General features: G+C 40.5%; 1 protein-coding gene across 1 annotated transcript in view; it reads right to left on the reverse strand.

Annotated features, from left to right (window-relative positions):
- Positions 1-24,791, reverse strand: part of LOC131051016 (ADP-ribosylation factor-like protein 2) — a 139,588-nt gene that overhangs the window by 79,387 nt on the left and 35,410 nt on the right. Inside the window, exon 4 of the mRNA XM_057985353.2 lies at positions 12,140-12,220. Coding sequence (XP_057841336.1) covers positions 12,140-12,220 — 81 coding nt within the window. The remainder of the gene's footprint in view (positions 1-12,139; positions 12,221-24,791) is intronic.

The following is a 24,791-nucleotide window of genomic DNA, read 5'->3' on the forward strand; positions in this document are numbered from 1 at the left end:
GGCCCATATTTGATTTTAAGTCCGCATTTCATTTATATCGGCTAGGGTCTCCATTGGCTTATATCACTTTAATTTGTCTCTTCTGCTTGGAAGTCATGCTTGCCCAAGGGACTTTCATTTATCTCTGCATCATTTTGTTTCAGAACGGCTTGTGGATTGAGGTGACTTTGCTTGATTTTTTGGGCAGAAATGTTCTTTTAGCAATCGGCTCCCTTACAGTTGCTTGGGGACTGCAATTAAGGTCAGCCCTCACTTATAACTGGAGGATATTCCAAGCAGCTTCACATTGGTCAAAGCGATTTCATGTCTCCTACCAGCACCTTTTTTTTAAGTCAATCTTTTTCAAGTCTATTGAATATGGTATTTGAGTTATTGGAGTGGGAGATTTTTTGCATGATCTGTTGATTTTGTGGCTTGGAGTCAGTGTTTTCTCCGGCTGCAATAGTGTTGGGCATCCCAAATTTCAATGGCATGTGTGCTTGAGGATAGTGGTGGTGATGTTTGTAAGAGGTGTGGGTGAGGTTCATTGCAAGCACAAAGGACATTTTCCTTCCTTTCATAGAGGGTTGAATCATCTTCATTCTGTAGTGCTCTTTGCAACAAAGGTACAACCATCACCTTGGCTTGACCGCGTTTGTTCATGTAGTTTAGGCACAAGTTTCCTGGTTGTTCAACGCAATATGCATTCATTGTTTGGCAAACATTGGATGATTTATTTTATTTTGGAGGCGGACTTTATGCAGCTTTGAAGTTATTTGCTTAGGTTTTCGATTGTGTGCAAAGGAAGCTCGTAGGTGGGTCCGGCCAAAGGGAGCATATTGGGACTTGTTTATCCCACATTCGGCTCTTGTAGTTTACTTTGAGGCTTTAAATATCCCATTTCACACCCTCTTCATCATGAGCTTTGGTTGGCGCAGGTAGCTGGCTCTCCTTGCACACTCAAACCCATGGGGTGGTTGATTGTGTTTGGAGCACTTGACTTTGGTAACGATGTGGCTATAATTTGATCTGCTCATTTGGCTTGTTGACTCGAAGACTGGTGTGCAAATTGGAGTAGATGTTGCATTGGAACTTGCCACATATTTTGCCTTCCAGCCCTAAAGAGCTTTTTTTTGCCACTGAACTGTTTTGTGTGGTCATATGGTGGAACCAAAGGCTTTTGTAGATTTCAAAAGTGCCTAGAATAGGCCTTTTTTCTTTTTTTGCATAGCTTTTGCAAACGGAGTCCAATTTTTGCAAACGAGCTACCGATGGAATGGTTTTTTCGTCAACTTCACGGTGGTTGAGGTATTTTTCACATATTTTGTTGTTTGATGCCCTTTTTAGCCCACTGAAGTCAGATATTGGTTTTGCTCCATTTCTTGTGAGCAAAGGAGTTATTTGTTGGTATTGTGAGGAAAAATTGTTGCATTGTTTTGTTCAATCATGGATTTGCCTAAGATAGAACTTCTCACTCCATACAATTATCATAGGTGGAAAGAAAATATGGCAATTTTGTTGTTGAAGTTGCGATTGTAGTGTATCACATATGGCCAAGATCCTGAACCCACAAGTGTTGTAGAAAACAGAAAGTGATTTGATAGAAGAGATGAAGCTCTTGGAACTCTTCTTTTGTCCATTTCTCCTAATCTTCGATATCATGTTGCATCTTGTACACATCCTAACGATATTTGGAATACCCTAGAGAATCTCCTTGGTAAGCTAGATAAGATGAGGAAATTTCGATTAGAAAACAAACTCATGGGTCTTGATCCTCGACATTTTGATAATATCCAAGACTTCTTCACCAAGCTCAATTTTCTTAGAATGCAGTTGCCTAAATGTGGGGTTAGAAAAGATGATGAACAATTAATCCTTTCTCTTATCTCTAAGCTAGGTCTTGATTATTCAGTATTTGTTTTTGCATTTTATGCTACATGGATGCTCTAGGTAATGCACACAAAATGCCTTCTCTTGATGGTATTGCAGCTCAGCTCACAAGGGGACAAAGATAGTTGGCACACATGGGTATATTGACTCCTCTCAAGACTCAAGTGCTTCTTGCAAAAGATCCAAATCCAAGGGCTTCAAGTGGCAAGGGCAAGGAACAGGATAAGGATTCTAAGGCCAATGAGAAAGTTAAGGATCCTCCTTCACAACATACTCCTGATTCCAAGACCTCTTCTCAAGAGGACTCGTCTAAAAAGAAGATCAAATGTGCTTATTGCAAAAGACAAGGACATGATGAGCATAAGTGTTATACTAAAAAGATTGAATACTAAAAAGATTGATGAGCTTTCACACCTTCAAAAGCACCATATCCTACTTCTCACATCAATGTCTCCACCTCCATATTTAGCCTCTCAATCGATAACTTCACCATCAACATAGTTAGAGAACAAAGGATTTATGAAAGGTAAAGCACTCTTCGCTTCCACTATTCCAAAGAATGGGAGATGGCTTCTTGATTCAAGTGCATCTCATCATATGGCATCTTCTATGGACATGTTCTCTTCTTTTGAGCCTTGTAGTTCACCTAAAATTTTGATGGGTAACAATACATATATGAAGGATTGTGGGAAAGGATCTAATGATATGGGTGAGGGATCTTTCAATGGTGTTCTTTGTGTACCATCCTTGATCACTAATCTCCTTTCAGTTTATCAAATTACTCGTGGAGCACAAGGTAAGATAGTTGAGTTCACTCTTGATCATGTATACATAAGAGATATGGAGACTAGAGATATCATTGCTACAAGTGTGGTTGATCGTGCATCTTTCTTGCATTCCCTTTCTCATTTTGCTCCTTTGGATGATGTTCACACCCTTCCATCAAGGGTAAATCATGTTTGTGAGGAGAAGTTTGATCATTTGAACCTTGGTGTTCTTGAGACTAGTGTTGAGCTTCCTCCTCCTCCTACACCTACTTCTTAAAATTTGGAGTTTGCTTCTATTCAGCAAATTGATCATAGTGTTCCAGATCTAGCTATCTTGGATGAGTATTTGACAAGTATTTCAGACTTGTTTGTTGAGTCTCATCTTGCAAATTTGGGAGACATATTTGAGGGGTTTTCTCTCCTCTTTGATGATAATTTCAGCACGACTTTTGATACATCTTCATTGTCTTTGGATGCTGACATTGATGAGTTTTCTCCTTCACTTGATTTGTCACATTCCTTGGTTGAGTTTGATCATGAGTATATGGTGTCTTATTTGAGCTTGGAGACTCCTCAATTTTCAAAGACTTCTATTTTGAGACTTCCTTCCTCCATTCTTCAGTTGGACATAGAGTGGCTTCTTCATCATTCGATGGACTTGTTTCTTCCAAAGGCAAGATGTGTTGCTTGTAGGCATTAGACCATCTTTTGTTTCCAGGCATACTTCATAGGCATTGGAGCTTCATCATTATGGGGGGGATACTATGTCTCTCTTCGTCCTTCCTATGGGGGGATTCTTGATTGTATATACCTGATGTATGTAGTCCTTGGGGAGTGTGATTGAGTCCTCCCTCATCATCTTGTTTGTTTTGTTTCTCTCTTTTGCATAGGAGTTTTTTCCCATGTGGTTTTCTCCTTTTCTTTGTTTGTTTGTGAGAGATTTCATTTTTTTGCATTTGTGTTGTACATGGGTACCTAAAATGGTTTTGTACTTGGGACCCATATTGCATAATAATCTTCACCCTAAGATGCACTTAAAGGGGCGTGTTGGAGTAAATAATATTTACTCATGCTTAAGTCCAACTTAGGCATTTACCATTTATATTTTAATTTGCATTAATATTTCTAGTTGGGTAGTTGTCAGTAGTTAGACTCTACCTACTCTTGCAGATGATTGAGACACATGTCCATATCATGTGATCTCCTACCTACCACTCTTGCCTATTTGTGCAAGGCTATTGTACATTGTATAGCATCTCAAATCAATTCATCTCATTGGTGAAATATTTGTTTCTCTATTGTGAAGGTTATATTGCAAGTTACAGATTTTGGGTTGGCTGATTTCTCCATTAAGAACCAGATTAACCTTGGAGAAACTTGAGTGGGAGAAAAATCTAGCAAAATGTGACCTACAACTCATTTAAAATCCAAAACTGCATTGGCAAATACAATCCTTGGCGGCATAGCCAAACTGAACCACATTGATTTCAATCCCTAAGACCTCTAATACAACTTTCTTAGAAGTCAACTTACAATGGAAAACTATTCACTAGGAAATAGGACTTCCAATGAATTTCACTCAATTCACTTCAATCCTCTCAAATTCATGTTTGAAATGCATTCACAATTTTTATTTGTGCTTTACAAGCCTAAACAAAAGTTCAATACTCTCCATTAATCAAAGTAATGAGAAATTTGCAAGCCACAAGACTTTTCCTTGTTGCAGAGTGAAATCAATTCTTCCAACTAGGGCAATTGCAAACCACCACTAAAAATTTGGAAAATAACCTCTTTTTTAGTATTTTTACCTCCTTCCAAGAGCCACATTTTTTGCATATGAACTTGAAAAGAGATGCCATTGTTTTTAATTGCATAGATTTTTGAAGATTCCAAATATACAATAATATTTAAAATTTGATAGCATTATAGACTTATTTTGGACTTGCAACACAAGTCTCCTCTTAACTATATTCACTTTATGATATTACTATCAAGATTCAACTGTGTAGTTTTCGAGCCAAACTCATTGACCCATGTTTCATGAGTAGTGGTTCACAAGAACCCATCTCTCATGAGAATGAATGGTCGACTTAGCACTCATTGCATCTAGGTGATGCTCATAGAGGTGAGCATTGGGCCTTCCCAGGAGGTCACCCATCCCAATACTACTCCAACTCAGCTTAACCATGGAGTTTCCTCTAAGGTCAAACCCACTTAGCTTGCAAACCCATTTGCAAAACCTTCAACAAGTGTTGTGCCTTGTGAACCATTCATTATGAAGCCCATTTAGCTCATCAATTGATAAGTAGGAGATATTTTCCATAGCAAGTCGAATTATGATATTGCTATCAGGATTCAACTGTATAGTTTTTGAGTCAAACTCATTGACCCATGTTTCATGAGTAGTGGTTCACAAGAACCCATCTCTCATGAGAATGAATGGTCCACATACGATTCATTGCATCTAGGTGATGCTCATAGAGGTGAAGCATTGGGCCTTCCCGAGAGGTCACCCATCCTAGTCCTACTCCAACTCAAGTACGCGTAACCATGGAGTTTCCTCCAAGATCAAACCCACTTATTAGCTTGCAACCCCATTTACAAAACCTTCAGCAAATAAACAAAACCCATTTTTTGATCATAACTAAGAGACTTTTAGTCCCCGAAAGCTATAGAGATACAAAAAAGAGGGATGCTTTCCTTAATAGATGACATGGCTAGCATCTCATCTTGCACCACTCCAACTAGGATCCAAAAACGTGTATCTCCAACCATCCATATGATTTTCCTATAAGAAGCTTGAACTTGGAGGCACTTGATAACCATTAGTTTTCACACAAGTAAGAAGAATGATCTAAGTACACAACATCTTTGTCATGCATGTAAGAGCTGCCAAACACAACAACACTCACATCCATTCGCACAACATCTAACACCACTTTGACAAAAGTTTTGATTAACAAACTTTACTCTACATTTCCTACTAATTGATAAATCAACACCATTTTTTATCCAACCCAAAGCATAAGACTTGTGGTGATAAGTTTTTAAACCAAATTTTCCAACAAATTCTTGAGAAATAAAGTTAAATTCAAAACAAGAATGAAAAAGTGCATTAAACTTAAAACCCTTAGCTTGGATTTTGATTCTAAGAGATTCTGACCCTTTCTTCTTGTGAATTGCAAACAACCTTTTTTTAGTGAAAATACTTATAGGGATCAACTTTGAACTGCAATCTATCTCTTTATCCTTTCCAATAGAGATATGAGAATTTTTATTACCCTTCTTAGCTTTCTTGTGAGGATTATTCTCATTATGCTACTCCTAACATGAGGATTCTTCATGACCATTTTTCCCACAATGATCACAATATCTAGCAGGTTTCGATTTCGCCTTCTTTGTTGACCATAGATCCAATTGTTTTTGAGGATAATGGAGAACTATTACCACGTGCACTTGCTCCTTCAACCTTCATACACCTTCCCCTTCATGACGAATTGGGTTAAATTGTTTCCAAAAGATTTCCTAATACTACCCCAAGATTTAATAGGAGCATGCTTTCCAACAGCCATGGAAACCAAGAGACGTTTGAACCAACTTAAACCATAACTTGCTAGTTTCAAACTAGCATGCGAAACTCTATCTTCCAAAAGAAACGATTTAAAATATACTTCCATGTGCTCAAACCCTGCTCTAGCCTTTCTACATCTCCAACAAATGGCAGAATCTCAACTCTTGCCTTGCCTTGGCATGGAATTTGTCCTCTACTATAGAGTGGGTTTTTCCCTTGTTCTCCAATGAACATAACTTCTCCAAGAGAGTCTCCGTTGGGCAATTTGTAATCTCCAATAATTGAGATAATTTGGCAACTTTGGTTTCAAGCTTGAGGAATTTTACATCTCTATCCATGCTCATGATTCTCTTTGAAAGAATACTATCACTTTGATAAGGCACAAACTTCTACACTTGCTTTATTTTGTGTACCTAGAAATTATACCACAAAAAACTCCACATGAAAAGAAATTGCTTGATCTGTAAAACTAGGATGGGCATTCCATACACTAGTCATCAACTTACAGATTTAATGAAGATCTGGGAATTGTTGAGTTGTCAAACAAGTAACTCAATTTGTGATGTGTAAAAGAGAGCAAACATCATGACCAAATGAGAAGAAACAGGATTTACCCTTGAGAAACCCACGTGTGGGAGAAAACTCTAGCAAAATGTGAGCTACAACTCACTTAAAATCCAAAATTTCAATGACAAATATAGTCCTTGGACACTTTGGCACATACCCAGACTGAATCACAGTCATTCCAGTCCCTAAGACCTCTGACATAGGTGGGAACTAGTAATTCCTACGAATTTAACTCAATTACCTTCTTGTACTACTTCAACCCTCCCAAATCCATACTCAGAATGCATTCATAACATTTATTTATGCTTTATAAGCCCAAATTAAAGTCCATGAATCTCAAGCAATTGAAAAGGCTAAGAATTTGAAAAGCTACAGGATGTTTCTTTGTCATCGAGCAAAACTGCCTCTTTCTATATGGTGCGATTTTGAAACATCCCCGATGATTTCAAACCACTTCTTTGAGCAGTTTCTTAAACTACTCCTCCTAGGACCCATAACTTTTGCATGTAGATTGGAAACAAGGTGCCATTTTTTAAACTGCAATTTTTTTTTCCAGAGGAATTCCGAGTTTGATGCCATTAAAAGCCTGTTTTTGGACCTGCAACACTAGTGTCCTCATACTTGTGTTCACTTTGCCATAGAATCTCAAACAAACCATATCCATTTTCAGATCATGTATATATACAATCAAAAGAAGCAGCAAACTTGTGTCATGTGCATTGATCTAGGCAGCATTACTTAGGCACTAATGGCACGTAAGTTGAAGTGCTTAGATTGTCAAACAGTCTATTAAAAACACTCAATCAATGGTTGACTTCCTTCCATTTCAAAAGAAATCCTAGAATTCAAGTCAACCCTTCACGAAATGTAACAATTCCAAAAGACAGTTCTTTATCTTGATTGGACGGTAGATTGTGGCCTAATTTAAAATGAATGGCATATGGGACCTAGGGGGAATCATTGTGCTCAAAAGGGTATCTAAAAGATCTCTGAATTCCCTCAATACAAAAGGGATAGAGAATTATTTGTGGCAAATGTGGTGGTCACCATAGAAATGCTTAGTCCATTGGATCATGTTGTCATGAAAAGAGATTTCTGCAAGCATGCAATGCATCCCTCTTTTGTCTTTTTCATGAAAATGGGCAGGTCCCACAACTTTGTTTCTATGGATTGCAAAGGACTTCTCAAAGTGGACTCTTTTATTCCCGAGTGCTCAATTTGAGGGCAATCAATGTAGGGGAAACTTTGGAAGTATGTCAGAGCAAGTTTTCATTTGAAGTCCAATGAAGACGAAATGTTGGCGAGAATCTGTTCTGCTTTATTTTGAAGGTGCAAGATGCAACATCTTCAAAGAGCCCTTGGGCAGTCAAATAAGTAATGTATCTATGACAAGCACTTGTTGGAAAGTTCACTATGCCCAATTGTCAATAGACTTTATGGACTGAATTTTGAAGCAAGCTTTGAGATTTGTCACAGGAGGTCGTGGCTTGCATCGAAGTGTTTCTGACACTACAAGCTCCCCTATTTCTACCATGAATGAGGATTGGTTTTCTTGTTTACATTCAACTTCTGATTGATCAAGGGCACCATCATTGTCTAACTCTGCTTCTGGCTCATCTGGACACACATCTTATTACCTCAGAATGGATATAAATCCTTAGGCTAGAGATACCAATCCTGCACAGTTTTCTTGGGAATTTGACCTTGGATTTCAAGGCTTGAAATTTATTTGCATGTACTTCATCAACCATTTTGAAACGGGTGTTTGGGTTGAACATAGTAAAGATCATCCTAAAATCTGCTCTACCGATTAGTGCATCTACAACCCTGCTGAAGTCTATTCTAATGTTTTTGAATATCCAGTTGTCTACTCATGTATGGGTTGTCCCATCTAGATGCTTTAGGGAAGGTGGTAAACATTTGACTCAACTTGCTGGTTGGAAATATTGCCCACCTTAGAGGCCAACTTGACCTTTCTCTACACTGGCGGTTAAAAGTTCACTTCAGCTCCAATCTCATACTAAAGAATCTTTGTATAAACATTTAAAGTGGGTTGGTGAGATCCCTGAGCAGCTGGTGAGTTTGCAGGGGTATTATCTTTCATTCCCAAGAAATTGTTTCTTGCTCTTCCTCAAAAAAATCTAGATTATACACTGAAAATTTTCAGATTCACATTCACAGCCTTGTTCAAACGGAAAAAAGAATCAAAGTGGGGATAAGACTGCTTCAAGTTATAGAAGGCTGTCTATCATTTCCATAGTAAGGTGTCCTAATATGCTACTTGTTTTATATAAGACACAGCTAGGTTTAAAATTTCATGAATACCCAGTATTTTTTTTAAAGTTCATATTTCTTTCAAGAGAATTCAAAATTTCAGTTGCAGCTGCATGGTTAAAAATTTCTCAGTTTTTAGAGTTCATGTTTCTTTCATGAATATCTCTCTTATATGGCGGTGAAAATGCCAACATGCCTTCTTTAGAAGGGGGCAAAGTTTCAGTTGCAGCTACATGGTTAAAAATTGTTACTTGAAATCTTTTAAGAGATTATTTTATTAAGATTTCTTCTAAAGTTAAACCAAGTAGCTCTAAATAAGAACTTTAAGGTTTTCTTATAACCCCCAAAGTTCAGTATAATCTTTTTAATTAAGTCTCCTTCCAATAAAAATATACTTGGTTTATTCCTAAGACTCGGACAATTACAACATCTTTCCTCTTGGATCTCACATAAATGTTACAATCAATGATGTAAAATTACTTGTATTTCAAAAAAAGAAGATTGTGAACTAAAAAATTAAATAAAAATGTAATGAAATTGGGAAAGAGAAACGTAATTTATCACAAATATAGTTGGTTGAGAAAAACATCTCTAGCATGAAGACAAAGGGGGAGAGAGAAAGGTCCCTAATGATGGGTAAGAATCTCTACACACAAATCAGCATCTTAACAATGAATATAGACACATCCAATCAATGCTATGATCTATATTCCATAGTTACCTGATTGGGGGATGGGGGGACAAGTTTCAAGAACTACAAATGAAACTTTGGCATGCTAAGTAAGCTACTAAATAGTAAAAATAATGCAACAATTGCATTGAACATTAACAATCACAGGTGGAGGTTTGAGGGTTGAACCCTCAGCAAGGTCAAGGAGCAGCACCCCTCATGGGTTATAGGGGAGAGCCCCCAACAGAGTCAAGGGGAAGCACCCCTTGAGAGAATCTAGGGGCAGAGCCCCCAACAAGATCAAGGAGCAACACTCCTCGTGGGGTCTAGGGACAACTCCCCAAGTGCATTCTGTGTTGCAATATAGGGTGGGGTCAAGGGGTAAATCCATCACCACTAAACACAAATTAAGGCCTTCAAAACCACACAAAGCTTCAGGGTGAATGTCATTTTCACAATTTTATCTTATTTTTGCAACATCAACTCCTTACTAATTTTGAAACTTAGAAGTGATTTGAAATGAGGCTTAGAAGTTTGATGCCTATTTATAAGTTTTTTGTGAGTGCTTATGGTTTGTATGGGGCCCATATGGGCCCCATAGATCATTAGGGTTAGGGTTTGTGGCAAGTAGATCAAAACACTTTGATTTTAAAAAAATATTGAATCTTTCATTTTCTTGCTATGGGGAACAACTCGAACTCCTAAGGACAATTGGAACACACCTTGATGTCTCCTAGATGTTACAAAATCCTCCAATCATCTCCAAACCAAGGGGGCATCCTAGAAACATCCCTAGGTCTTGAGCAATGATGGTGGGATAGTGGGAGGATGCCCCTCCAAGTCCCTGTGTCTTGAGGACGTCCCCATTCCAAAAATGTCGGATTGGAGGGGAATGCATCCCCAAGGAACACTTGCTCTAATCATATAGCCTTTCTAAGCATTTAATTACAAGAAACGGTAAAGGATAATGTAGCTAATTGTTTATAAAACTTCATTTAGTTACAATCTTTAGTGATACTTTAAGAGCAATATTATTATAACAATATGTTAACTTACCAAATTAATATCCCTTTTCACTTATTCATGCTAGGATGGCTCTTAACGCTGATGAAGAGAATTATGTATTTAAATGAAAACTTTTTTGAAAATCAGGTACTCCTTTTGTTAATATTAAAACTTACACTATCTTAATACTTCTAGGATTGGAAAGAAACATTACTTCCAAGGACAAGACTTCTTTCAAAATCAGGTACTTGTTTTGTTAAATATTAAAACTTGCACTAACTCAATACCTCTGGGGATAGAAAGAAACATGACTTCCAATGACTAAGACTTCTTTCAAATCAGGTACTTGTTTTGTTAATATTGAAACATACACTAAATACTTCTGGGGTTGGAAAGAAACACAGGTTCCAATGACAAAAGTTGGGGGAAAATATAAGCCAGTGAGTTTTAACTAGGTGGGTATCCAACAAGAAACAACATACTGAATCAGGAAACCATGAGTGGCTTACAATGCAGAGCACCATCTATACTTAAACTAAAGAGCTATTGATTAACTTTCATAAAAACAAGAAGTTTGAAAATATCTTTCAGGTTCCATGCTCAACTGCAACAGTGTAAGTTTTATGTTAACAAAACAAGTACTTGCACTAACTTAATACTTCTGGGGTTGGAAAAAACCACAACTTCCAACGATAAGAGTCCTTGGAGAAAATATAAGCCAGTGACTTTCAACAAAGTGTGTATCCAACAAGAAACAATATACTGAATCAGGAGACCACTAGTGTGGCTTAAAATGCAGAACACCATCTATCCCTAAACTACGGAGCTATTGATAAACTTTCATAAAAATAAAAAAGTTCGAAATTATTTTTAGGTTGTATGCTCAACTGCAACCGTGCAATTGTGCCTGGGCCACAACCAAAAATGATGAAATTGCCATCAGGATGTTTACATAAATTTCATAGTTTGCTTTGTACCATAGTACGATCAAAACAAACAAGAATAAAAGCCTGATAGAAAAAACTATGTAGATCAATTTCTCTATTCAGGCTTCGTTGCATGCATCAAATAGTGTCATGAATAACAGGACACTGAATATGCTGGTAGATCTGGCCCTCCAATTATAACAATAGCTTAAAATATTAAAGACCTCCCAAGCATATATAGCATTGAGATACTACAGTAACATTATTAATTTAAAATCAGAACAAAAAGCCTATACACCATGCAAACAACCATGACTAGCTTACGTAGAGAAGTGTAGAAATTGAATTAACGACTGAACACAAATCCCCTGAATTCATTTTCATTTGGCTTATATAAATATTTTCTACTTATCAAAATTTCTACAACAGTGTAGCAGTTTAACCATTAAAACAATGTATTGTCTGGAACCAATAGCTAGATAAGTTATACCTTGGCAATATCAGCTGGTCTGAGAGCACCTTGAATGTCTTGCTTGTTAGCTAGTATCAACAAAGATGACCCAGATAATCTCTGTCAAACAAAATAACCAAAAGCCAATATTCTCAAAGGTCTACAGTAATGAATATGAATTTCATAATTATTTAAATACATTCTTCCATATTTATTTATAATGACTACAGTAATTAACATCCCTAAAGTGATATGACAATGTTGTCCATGCATTCAGATGCAAACAAATTGGCTTCCACCATAAATCAATAGACAGATCATAATATCCTACAAAGTCATGACTGAGCTTCAAAAATGGTGAAGCTGCTATGCTCAATGCTTGTAGGACAGATTTGCATACACTTTTAATAGCATGATAAAATACATGTCTATTAGCTTAAAAGAACATGAATATATTATCATTCACAGCTCAAAAACCTCTCCTACATAAGTAAGATTAAAACCTAGATTCAACCTCATGGCAACTCACTTTTGATAGACTACCTTGTGATATCTACCCATTTGATACTCAAAATAAGAGAGAAGCAAACCAAGGTTTGGATAGAGAGATTCACAAGAAAAGGCATATTGTTAAAGTTGTTGCTTGATTAAAATTTGTAATGAAGTCAATCCTATGTAAACAATAAATGAGAGAAAAATTTATCAGAAAGTAGCATATCAAATTGGCTGCCATAAAATTTACGCCACCATTTACTAAGAAACCATCTACCATGTTAATTCTCATAGCACAGTGAACTCTCCAGACCTGATCAAAAGTTAATCTTGTGGGTATATCCAGTTCCATTGGCTGTCTTTCATGTTGATTTTATTTGCAGCACAAAGCAAACTTTACGATTATATGTTGAATCCAAAGTTGCATGGACACGGATATGGATAAAAATACATATACAGCATCAGATACAGACACAACCATTTTGTCAAGATCTCTCATATCATTGATACAGCAGGATACAACACTCGTAAAAAAACACACAAACATATATAGCACAATTTTCTAAGTTTTTTAATTTGTTTTTGATACTAAAAGCAGCAGTACCAGGGTGCTGGTCCTTTAACATAAAAGCCTCAAGGAAACGAGACAGATCAACAGATCATAAACAGCACACTAATATCGCAAAAGAGTCTAAATAATAGTTATCGTAAATATCAAAAACATCCATAACAGAGAAAAGTCTTAAACAGAGACGACTAAAAAACACCAAAAAAGGATAGACAAACAATAGGGGGCTATTCAAAGAGTCGGCCCCAATCTTCAGTGAAGAACTTGTAAAGTTCCTTATGGTTTCCATCTTTGTCTCCAGCTCCTTTTCCTACAGCAAATAGAGTGTGGTGGCTGATCTATGCATCACTTTGGAGCTGAATTTGATATGCTCACCATCTTCTTATCTAGCTCCATGACCTTCTCCTTAAGAGCTACGAGTTCCATAGTCATAGTATCACATTTTGCACAGGTGTGGGTTCCTCCGGGCATTTCATCGAGGCTGTGTCTTTGCTATTAGAGTCTTGTATGGCATTTTCAGAGATTTTTCCAACATCACCAATTTCAACATTCTCCTCCTCATTAGCAGAACCCCCCTCGTTAACCAAGTCATCCACCATAACCTCCTTATCACTAGCAACCTTCTTATACCTAGTTTTTTGATGGCCTGCAAGTCTATTGGATCTTCTAGGATGAGTATTAGTGTATTCAATAGCATCATCCTCCCTCCTTTCCTCAACATTCTCACCCTCTGAATAAACTTCCTCAATAATGGGTTGGTCAAGGCTTTTTTCAATTTTTTAGCAAGGGGAGTTTTATTTTCCCCGAAAGAACCCTTTTACCCAGATTCTAAGGAGAAGGGTTGTTTCTCAAGTTGCATAGACCTTGAGCCACTAGGCCATGTCCTATATGGGGTGTTTTGGGGGTAGATTTTCCACCATGGGAGCTAGGAAGACTAGTGGGGCCATGAGTGGCATGCAGGGAGAGGAATTTATAGACCAAATTGCTACCAAAGGGAGAGGCACGAGTTGAGCCCAAGTACTGGATGAGTTTCTTTTTACCTTTGGAGCTACCTGGGGTATCCAACAACTGGAAGGGAGTCAGAATGTTGGGGGTTTTCAACCAAAACAGCTTTAATTTGTTTAGGACACAGAGCCAGATGGAATTGGTAGAGGCAAAGGATAAGTTCCTGGTGGAGAGTAATACGAAGTTTATCTAGGTTTTTTCGTAGCTACATCCAAAGCATCCTTGATGGAGCTTTCCAAAGAGGTCAAGAGGTAGAAGGGGAAACTAATCAAGGAGTTATGGCAAAAATGGTTGAGGGGGAAATGATAAAAGTAACAGCATTTAAACGTCCCATCAAGAGTAAAAAACTTCATGAGCATTAAGCATACCTTGTCCCAAGGCTGTTACAATTCCTCCCTATCAAACTTGCCATGGAGCTTGATGCGGTTTCCTCCATCTTTAAAGAACAAGGACAAGCTTTCATTGTCGGCCACCTTACTATGTTTTCTCCACTTCTTGCCATTAGTATTCATCACAGGAGCATGCACAATGACCTCACGTCAACTTTAAAAGAAAATTCACCAACCACCACCTTTCTATTGTTCCAAGAGCAAGCAAACTGAACAAATAGGCTTTCATCATACCCATTAAGTCACTCCAAGAAAGAGGAAACCCCTCCTTTTCTACATATATGCCAAACAGTGGCATCCACACTAAATTCGTCATAGGAGTTGGACTCAATTCTAACTTTGTCTCCTCCCATCTTAACTAGGCAACCAGCCTATACTTCGCAAACATTGCAAACCCCAACCAGCACTTAGAAAGATTAAAACAATAAGTCAAGATCTTGCATATGAAAAGACAACCAACAGAGGATAAAAAAATAAAGATGCATGTCATAGTAATAAGAATCGTTACTAGGCACCATCCCAAATAATCACCAAACATGCCTCCAAAGGCCAATAGTACAATTTATGAAATGGAGGCGAGAAAGACCCACACCAACCATCCAAATCACATCATTATTAAAGATCAAGGCTTTTCGGTTTGAAAGATCATTAATAACAAGAATCCTAACACCAATATAGAAAGTACAAGGGTCATCATTATAATGATGAATCGACTTGTTAAATAAAGCCCAAGTCTAATTGGGCTCCATGTTGTTGGGCAAAGTGTAGGAAGAACATGTCAGCAATAGGACCCACAAAGCAACGTAATGTTGCATCCTAGTCACCATCACAAAAACCATGGCTAGAGTCAACATCCATGTCATACAATGTTCAGGCCAGTATTCGAAAAATAATGGATATAAATTCGAACTAGGCCACCCCAACCACACCCAAACACCAAAAGACTGATAAGGATGAGAATGTAGCAAGCATTCCAACCAACATAGTGAACAATCTGTTGGTGGCATTATTGTATATGAAAATACGATTAGTTAATTATGTGTAATTGTTTTGGTTAGTTGGCAACTGAGGGGTGGCAGTTGCGGTGCGACGGTTGGCGCTCGCACCCCCTCAGTATCTTTATATACTTCAAAATGTAACTTGCAACACACTTATTATGAATGGAATAACATCTCTTATACTTGTCTGATATCTATGGCGTTATTATTTTGTATTACGTGCTTTATGGTTTAAGTTATTCACCCGAGAGGGCAAACATTTGGCGCCGTTGCCTAGACGTACTCGGGAACTAGAAGACGCGGATGGCGCACGAACACGATGGGCCTACCCGTTGGTGAAATAAACTCAAAGGCCGACGACGCACGAACAGAACTTTACACAAGAGAAGACACGGCAACAAGAGAATTTTCAATTTTGCTCCAGGTAGCCATCCAGACCTACGTCCGACGAGAGGTGGCGGAGGTGGAAATCCCACCAAGTGCCGTGTGGACAGCGCTGAAGGTTAGCCCAGCAGTAAACCGGTTGATGAACCACCTCCCCCGGTTGCTTGCACAGGCATCGCTGGCACAACAGGCTCGCCTGGAGGAGATTGCCCAGGAAGAGCGACGCCAACAAATCCTTCAACACTACGAAGAAAGCAGCCGACGGGAAGCGGAATGGGATGGCGCCAGGCTAGGAAGGAATTGAAGCTTGAACTTTTTATATTCAAATAAAAGTGTCATTGACACGAGTTGTATTTGAGGAAATGAATTAATAAAGACGTGTTTTGATTTATGTATTGTGAGTTATGGAAATGTGCGACAATTAATGCCCAACCTATTGAATAAAGATAGAAATAAAAAAGCAGAAACGGACGAGTGGGAGGCCACGCAGAGGGCCTTGATTCTGGAGCAGCAAGTAGAACGTAGACGAAGGCTGAGGCAACTTGCCGAAGGACGACATGCCAAAGGGTGGCTCGAGGGGAACCAAGGAGGTGTCACGAAGGGTGCAGAAGCCGACGGAAATTTCTACGCGTCGCTAGAGCACCGTAGGGCGCGGAGCCACGAAGAGTTTCTGGAAGAAACAAGGTTACGGCGAAATCTAGTCGAGGAGACTCGGGATCAGTTTACAAACTTATCCCTTACACCACGGAGTGAAGATCACCAACGGGAACCAGGAGTGGGCGCAGGTGAGAACGAAGGGGAGGGCAACCGTACAAGTGTAGGTGCCACACACGACAGGCAAAACACCGTACCTCCAATCGCCCATGCAGGACACACCACTGATGCCGTCGGAGGAAGCAGCACAGGGCCATAGACAAAGGCACAACCACCCCCAAGAAGACGACCCGGGATGGCGAGTAAATAAAAATTGCCAAAGTTCACAAGGGACGGCAAGGAAGACCCCTTACGGCACTGCCGTACATGTGAAACCATTTGGTCCGCCAACGGAGTCACAGACCAGGATGACTGGGTACAGCAGTTCCCAGCCACGTTACGTGGAGTTGCCATAGATTGGTACTCCGATGTGGACAAGCAAAAAGTGGCCACGTGGGCCAATCTACAGAAGGAATTCACGAAGGAGTTTCGGTTGCTCCGTGATGACAATGAAATTGTAACAGAGATATACAGTACCAAACAAGGTACCAAGGAGACAGTACGGGCATACAGCAGGAGGCTAAAGGAATTGTTGGGTAAAATGGAAAGCCAACCAGCAGAAGGATTGAAGAAACGATGGTTCGTTGAAGGATTGAAATCCTCCCTACGAAAAAAGATGAAAATTGTACCCCCGACGTCATACAACGACACCTATAATAGGGCGATGGACCTAGAGAGCGAATACAAAACATCAAAGAAGAAGAAAAGTAATAAATATTCATCTAACGATGATGAAGACTCTGACGGGGAAAGCAACAGCAGTGGCGAATCGAGTAAAAAGGTGCACGCTCTCCAAAAGGACATGGAACAAATGCTGAAAGAATTCAAAGCCATGAAGGGGAGTACAAGTAAGACTGAAGAAAACGACGTGTGGTGTACCAACTGTAGGAGTGACGGACACACCAAGGGGTCCTGCCCCAAAAAGGCTTTCTGCGACATTTGTCAGATTGCGGGACATTTGACAAAGGAATGTCCCTACAATATGAAAACCAGGAGCCAACAAGTTCTCTTCACGCAAGAGCAGCTGGCCGTGGGAACTTCGCAAACCGCCAACAATAGTGCATCATCGGGCGAATACCAGAACAACCAGCGAGGGGGGAAGACCAATAATAATAATAGGAGCCGGATCCAATATGATGCAAAGGGACGGCCAATGATCCAGTGTCGAGCTTGCAATCAATGGGGCCACTTTGCCAGGGAATGCACCTCAAAAGAAACTCCACAAAAACTATGCAAATGGTGTGGGCCTGGAGACCACGATGATGGAACTTGCCCAAAGTCTGGAGTGAACCTACTCAACATTGACAGGACGGAGGAATGGTTATTGGCAATCACACAGTCACAGGCAAAGAAGGCCACATACCCGGACCCCTGCACGGAGAAGTAGCGGGCGCTGGAGGCGAAGGTTGAAGTAGCGAAGGAAATGTTGGCACAAGGGAACACCCAAGAAGCGGCAAGTACTTTCCACTCTGAGGCCGAGGAAAATATCCTGAAGCAAATGCTATAGATTGAAGTACCTGTGAAGATGAAGGACCTCTTGGAAACAATGTCGCAATTACGTACGGTGCAAGTAACTCCGCACAGTCAAGCGACCCGAAATACGGATGTTTCCGATGGAACACCTACAGACCCATTGGTCCTAACACTATACAGCGGCCGGCACCCGGCGGTGGTAGAAATGGGAATACTTGGCACCATTTTGACTGACACTATTGTCGACGGCGGGTCCGGAGTGAATGTGTTTCCGGAAGAAACCTGGAAGCAGCTTGGCAAGCCGACACTATGGCCGTCAACCTTCAACTTACTAGGAGCGGATCAACATGGTATCAAACCCCTTGGAACGCTCATGGCGCAACAAGTGACCATCGGGACACAACCATTTGTCCTCGACTTCGTGGTGATTCCGCTCGCCAAGAAAGGATATGACGCCATTCTGGGCAGAGGGTGGTTGGTGGCAGCCAGAGTGAATCACAACTGGAAGCGTAACACGTTGTCAATGGAGAAAGCCGGGCGAAATTTTATTATCGACCTGAAAACACAACTTGTGAGTGAAGAACTCGCGTTAGAATCGGAATCAGACGGCGAGGGCGGAGTTGACGGAGGAAAGTACGGAAGGGAACCGAACAAGGAAGGCGTCCTGGGAATCCAAGGATGTTCCGAGGACGAGACCAATTCCCTTAATGGGCTCTTCCACTGGCAAATGGAGGACTACGAGCTGATGTATGGGTGCAACATGTTGCAGGTTGACGAGGAACCAGACGAGAATGAATTTCCGCCAGCGTACGAAGAATACACCGAAGGGGATGCCCTGGTCAACGAAGTACCAGCGCACAGGTTTGACATGACTAAACCAATCCGGTATAAAGAGTCCGTAAAACCTACAAACCTCGGCACGGAAGCAGAGTCAAGGAACATCCTGGTTGGCGACGACTGGAATCCAGTCTTGAAAGCTGCTGCATTTAAAATATTCATGGAATACAAGGATGTATTCGCTTGGACGTATAAGGACCTCAAAGGGGTGCCGCCAGAACTGTGCGTACACCAAATTTCACTCGTACTTGGGGCCGTACCTGTACGGAAGAGGCCGTACAGAATGAATAAAAACTATGCGGCGAGAGTAAATGATGAAATTGAACATATGCTCGAAGCCGGGATTATTTTTAAAGTGCAGACCAACGAGTGGGTGTCACCCATAGTGATATCCCTTAAAAAGGAGGCAAACCAGATCCGAATCTGCGTGGATTTCAGATGCCTTAACGCGGTCACCATAAAAGACCCGTTTCCAATACCATTTACGGATAGCATCTTGGAGGAAGTGGCCGGTCATGAAATTTATTCATTTATGGATGGATTTTCTGGGTATAACCAGATATCCATTGCCGAAGAGGACAAATTAAAAACCACCTTCATAGTGGAGGATGGTGTGTACGCGTATAATCGAATGTCGTTCGGATTATGCAACGCGCCAGCGACATTTCAACGGATAATCCTTCACATATTTGAAAAGATGTCAGTAGGGAACTTCAGGGCGTTCCTTGACGACTGGTCCATCTACAGTAACCAAGATACACATCTGGCCGCACTTAGCGAATGCATGGAGAGATGCAGGCAAGCTCGCCTAGCACTCAATCCCAAAAAATGCAAATTTATGGTACCTCAAGGGAAGTTGTTAGGACACATAGTGTGTAAGGCTGGACTCAAGACTAACCCAGACAAGATTCGGGTGATAATGGAAATGGAGGCACCGACAGATGTCACGGGAGTCAAATCCTTCCTAGGACACATAGGGTATTACAAGCGATTTATCAAAAATTTTGCTCGAGTATCCTGCCCTCTGGACAAGCTGACAAGGAAAGGTGAACGGTACACATGGGGGATGGCTCAGGAAGAGGCCTTCCAAGAACTGAAGTCACGGTTGGTGGGTGCGCCAATCCTAACATATCCTGACTGGGACAAAGATTTCCACGTACACGATGACGCATCCAATTTTGCCATAGGGGCCACACTGGCGCAGGTTGGTGACCACGGGCTAGATCACCCAGTCTACTTTGCAAGTAGACTCCTGTCGAAGGCAGAGAAAAATTATAGCACCACAGAAAGGGAAGCCCTCAGGATGGTGTACTCCGTCCAGAAATTTTGACATTACTTGCTGGCCACCCCGTTCACATTTTATGTGGACCACCAGGCGTTAATGTACCTAGTAAACAAGCCAATTATCCAAGGACGAATCAGCCGATGGCTGCTATTGCTATAGGAATTTACATTCAACATTATCGTAAGACCCGGGAAGAGCCATGTGATAGCTGACCAGCTATCGAGAATCCAGTCAGGAGAACCAGCCGAAGGAGTGAATGAAGATTTTCCAGACGCTCACTTATTTCGCATCGCGGTCCTCCCCGCCTGGTACGCAAGCGTGGGGGAATACTTGTCGACATCACAATTTCCGAGGGAGATGCCACCAGGAGAAAGAAGGAAACTGGTACTGAGGAGCAGGACATTCCAACTCATTAATGGCCTCTTGTACAAAATGGGACCCGACCAGATCCTACGGCGATGCATCCTAGAAGAGGAAATTCAGGGCATCCTAAGGGAAGCACATGAAGGGCCCGCAGGTGGACACATGGGGCCCGACACCACGGCCAGGAAAGTTCTGTTGGCAGGACTGTGGTGGCCAACACTACATAATGACGCCAGAGAGTGGGTGACGAGCTGTGACACATGCCAACGGGCAGATGGCCATTGAAGAGGGATTTTATGCCCCTCAACCCATTGAATGCCCAGGAACTATTTGAGAGATGGGGATTGGATTTCATCGGACCATTAAAACCAAGTAGAGCCTGACGGTGCAGATACATTGTAGTGGCAACAGAATACTTGACCAAGTGGGTTGAGGCACGAGCCTTGCCAGACAACTTTGCGGTCAATACAGCAAAATTCATCTATGAACACATCATTACGTGGTATGGGATTCTGTTGTGACCATTTCACACATCGCCCCATTTAAAATGGGGACCCCCTCTTTTTGCTCGTTTTTGCTCGCCTTTCGCTTTGCTTTTTAGGGTTTTGGCAGTTCGTCAGTTGTCTGGATTTAGGGTCAAGCCTTAGGGTTTCCGTTACTGTCTTTTCAGGCCAGAGTCCAGTCAGTCTTGAGAGCTTTTTAAGCTTCCTTTTGTAGGATGCAATTTTGAATGGAATGAATTCGCCAGAATGGTCTATTTTCAATTGGAATTTTGAGTGCAGAGTCTTAATTTGTCTCAGTGTTGATGATGAAAATGTGAATTTTATTCAATTGAGTATTTTTGACCAGATTTTGAGTTTTTTGATCCTGGGCATGGGAATGATTTGTTTTTGCCTTGTGAAGTGATTAAACTCGTGAAATCATGATATTTTGGCCGGTAGGAGCAAAATCGCTCCTGTCCCTCAGTGAAGGACCGGAGCTCGTTTTCAAAAATCTTACTATCTCTGCAGGATCAAGATGATTTTTCGAATGGAAGTAGTAAAGAAAGGCGTGATCTTTCCGTTGAATATAAATTGAAGAATTTCACGAACACAGAAATGCCTCAGGAAGCAAAATCGCTCCTGTCCCTCAGTGAAGGACCGGAGCTTAAAATCAGACATTGCTGTGTCCTTGCAGGATTTTAACAACTTGACGATTTAAAGAGGTCCAAGGAGATGCATTTTACCAGTTGAATATAATTTGAAGGCACAAACATGAAGAAAAGTGGACCAAATATGCAAAATCGCTCCTGTCCCTCAGTCAGGGACCAGGGCGAAATCCATTGTAGCTCCTGTCCCTCTCCCAGGGACCAGAGCGAAATTCTTCATAAGGCATGTCTTAGGCAAAGATCAAGCAAGTTTTATGTTTGAAGGCAAGAAAGGAGGTGAATTGAACTCGTTGAAGACAAATTGAAGATTACAAAACATCTACAAGGGACCCAAATGCCTAAGTTCGCTCCTGTCCCTCAGTCAGGGACCAGAGCGATTTTTACCTTAGACAAATTTCTTGCCAAGTAAGAGCAAATTCCAAGGCATGGATGAGTGAAACGGAGGACTACAAGACCATTGAAGATAATTTTTGAAGTTAGCAAAGTGAGATGAAGCCTACAAGAGCAAGATCGCTCCTGTCCCTCAGTCAGGGACCAGGGCGATATGATGGTTATATTGCCTTTCCTCCAAGTTCAAGACACTCCAAGACGAAGTACAAGGTGGTGAGGACGTTTTAAGGCATCTCAGTGAAGAACGAAGTATCCAAAGTCGCCAATGTTGAAGGAATTACACCAAGACACCCAGTTCGCTCCTGTCCCTCAGGCAGGGACCAGAGCGAAATTTTCATAAAGGCCTAGATTTTGAAAGTTTAACAAGTATTAAGCGACCAAGAAGGATCAAAGGACTTCATTTTACACGATGAAAGTAATGGCAAGTTGTTAAAAGCAAGCATGAGCCCAGGACATTGAAGTTCGCTCCTGTCCATCAGTCAGGGACCAGAGCGATATTTACCATATTGGCCAAATCTCTCAAAAATCACGTTAAGTCAAGGTTGTGCGAGGTGGTAAAAGGTCTAAGGTGTCTTAAGAGGATGATATACAAAGGTTTCAAACGTTGAAAGATTATCAATTGAGCCAAGGAAACTATATCGCTCCTGTCCTTCAGGTAAGGACCAGGGCGATTCTCACAAGATCCTTCATTTTCCTTCAAAAGCATGTCAAAACAAGGTCGCACAAGATCAAGAACGTCGTTTGAAAGGTAATGAACGAGGAGTTAAAATCAAGAACGAAGAATTTCAAGTAAGAACATAGGGATCGCTCCTGTCCCTCTCCAAGGGACCAGAGCGATATCACCTCAAGAGGCACTCATTTGCAAAGTCAAGTCACCCAAGTTCGAAATTCATAGCAAAAGCGCCAGTTTCAACGTAAGGATGGAGACTTTGAACGTCAAAAAGCAAGAATCAAGACCAAGTTGATAGATCGCTCCTGTCCCTCAGTCAGGGACCAGGGCGATGAGGTTTGTATTTTTCATCTTCAAATTTTGGCGCCAAAGCAAACATTTTTTTTGAATTTATTTTAAATGCTAAATTCGATAAATTTAAAAATTCAATTAAATTAGCATTTAAAATTTGCGCTAAATATTAATTAATTATTTTTGCCTTGTAAAAAAAAAAAAAATCGAATTTGTTAATTTAAAAACAAAGGCATTTAATAATTAATTATTAATTAATTAAAAATCAAATGGAGCGCTTGGATTATAAGGTCGGCCTTTGTTATTTATTTAAAATCATCTTAAATTGCCTAATTTTATACAAGTCGGCCTCAAGGTAATTGTGGTGTGAGCGCTTATAAAGGGTGGTGAAGATTTTCATTTTCACATTATCATTTTATCATCCACATTCAAGTGCGATTTGGAGTATCCAAAGGTGGTGCGAAATTATCATTCAAGAGGAGGTGCGAGTGGTGTTCGAGGTGCGAATTTCATCAAAGGAAGGCATAAACATCATCTAAGGAGTGCGAACGTGAAGTTTGAATTAAGGCGAAAGACATTGAAGAATACGTCAAAGACTCCAAGGGTGGCGAAGTTGATAAGAAGGACGTTTACTTGAAGATCACGTGGAAAAGACTATCTAACGTTAATTTTGCCTAGGCGAATTCCATTTGTTTTGCATTCTAGAGTTAGCTCTCAAGTGAGGTATGGCGATATGGTTTTATCGTTTTAATTTTGAATTGTTGATCGTCATAGCTTCAAATTTTGAATTTTGAAATTTTGAATTCCAGTTGCTCAATTGTTTTTAGGAAATGATAACTCAAGGACTTATCATGATGTTTCCTAAAATTTACTCTCTAATTTATGTTATACATTGCAAAATCTAGTTTCTCATTATGAAATGTTGTGTAGGTATGGCGACCCCAAAGGCGGGAGCATCCACCAGTCGTCCAGCTCTCATGAAGGAAGATCAAAAGACCGAAGAAGTGGAGACCAAGATCGTGTCTAAATGGAGCAACATTGGAGATACTAACTTGGGCAACTTCAGCACGAAGAAGTTTCGAGATGTCCCTTACATTGGCAAGCCATCACCTGTCGCCTGGAGGATAATTGAAAGTGGCATCATTAAGGCGGCCGGCTTCCCTCCAGCAGTACAGTGTCATGAGTTGATGATCGAGTGTGCTCGTCATTATGATCCTCAATCCAGAACGATCGTGTCCAATGAAGGAAACACTTTGGCGTATCTTTCAGAGGAAGCTATAAGTGAAGCTTTCCATCTTCCAGAGCACAGAGATATGGTCTACAAGAGCATAGAAGGAGCCAGGTCAATGTACGAAGATGATCCAGATGCTTGCCTAAGCATCATCAACAAGAACTGGTTACTCAAGAGTCGTCCTCGCCTGAGTAAGGTACCGAACACACCACACAGGATTGATTTCCAGGAGGAGTACAGGGATTTGATTACAATGCTCAACCGAATCACAGGTGCACCTCAAGCTTTTTACTTTGAAAAGTGGATGTTCTACTTCATCCAGGTGATAGTTCAGGGTAAAGGAACAATTCATTGGGCTAGAATGATTAGCCATTGCTTGGACGTACAGTTGAGGAGACTAAAGGCTACCAAGTCC

Source organism: Cryptomeria japonica, chromosome 6 (assembly GCF_030272615.1).
Source record: "Cryptomeria japonica chromosome 6, Sugi_1.0, whole genome shotgun sequence".
NCBI classification, from domain to species: Eukaryota; Viridiplantae; Streptophyta; class Pinopsida; order Cupressales; family Cupressaceae; genus Cryptomeria; species Cryptomeria japonica.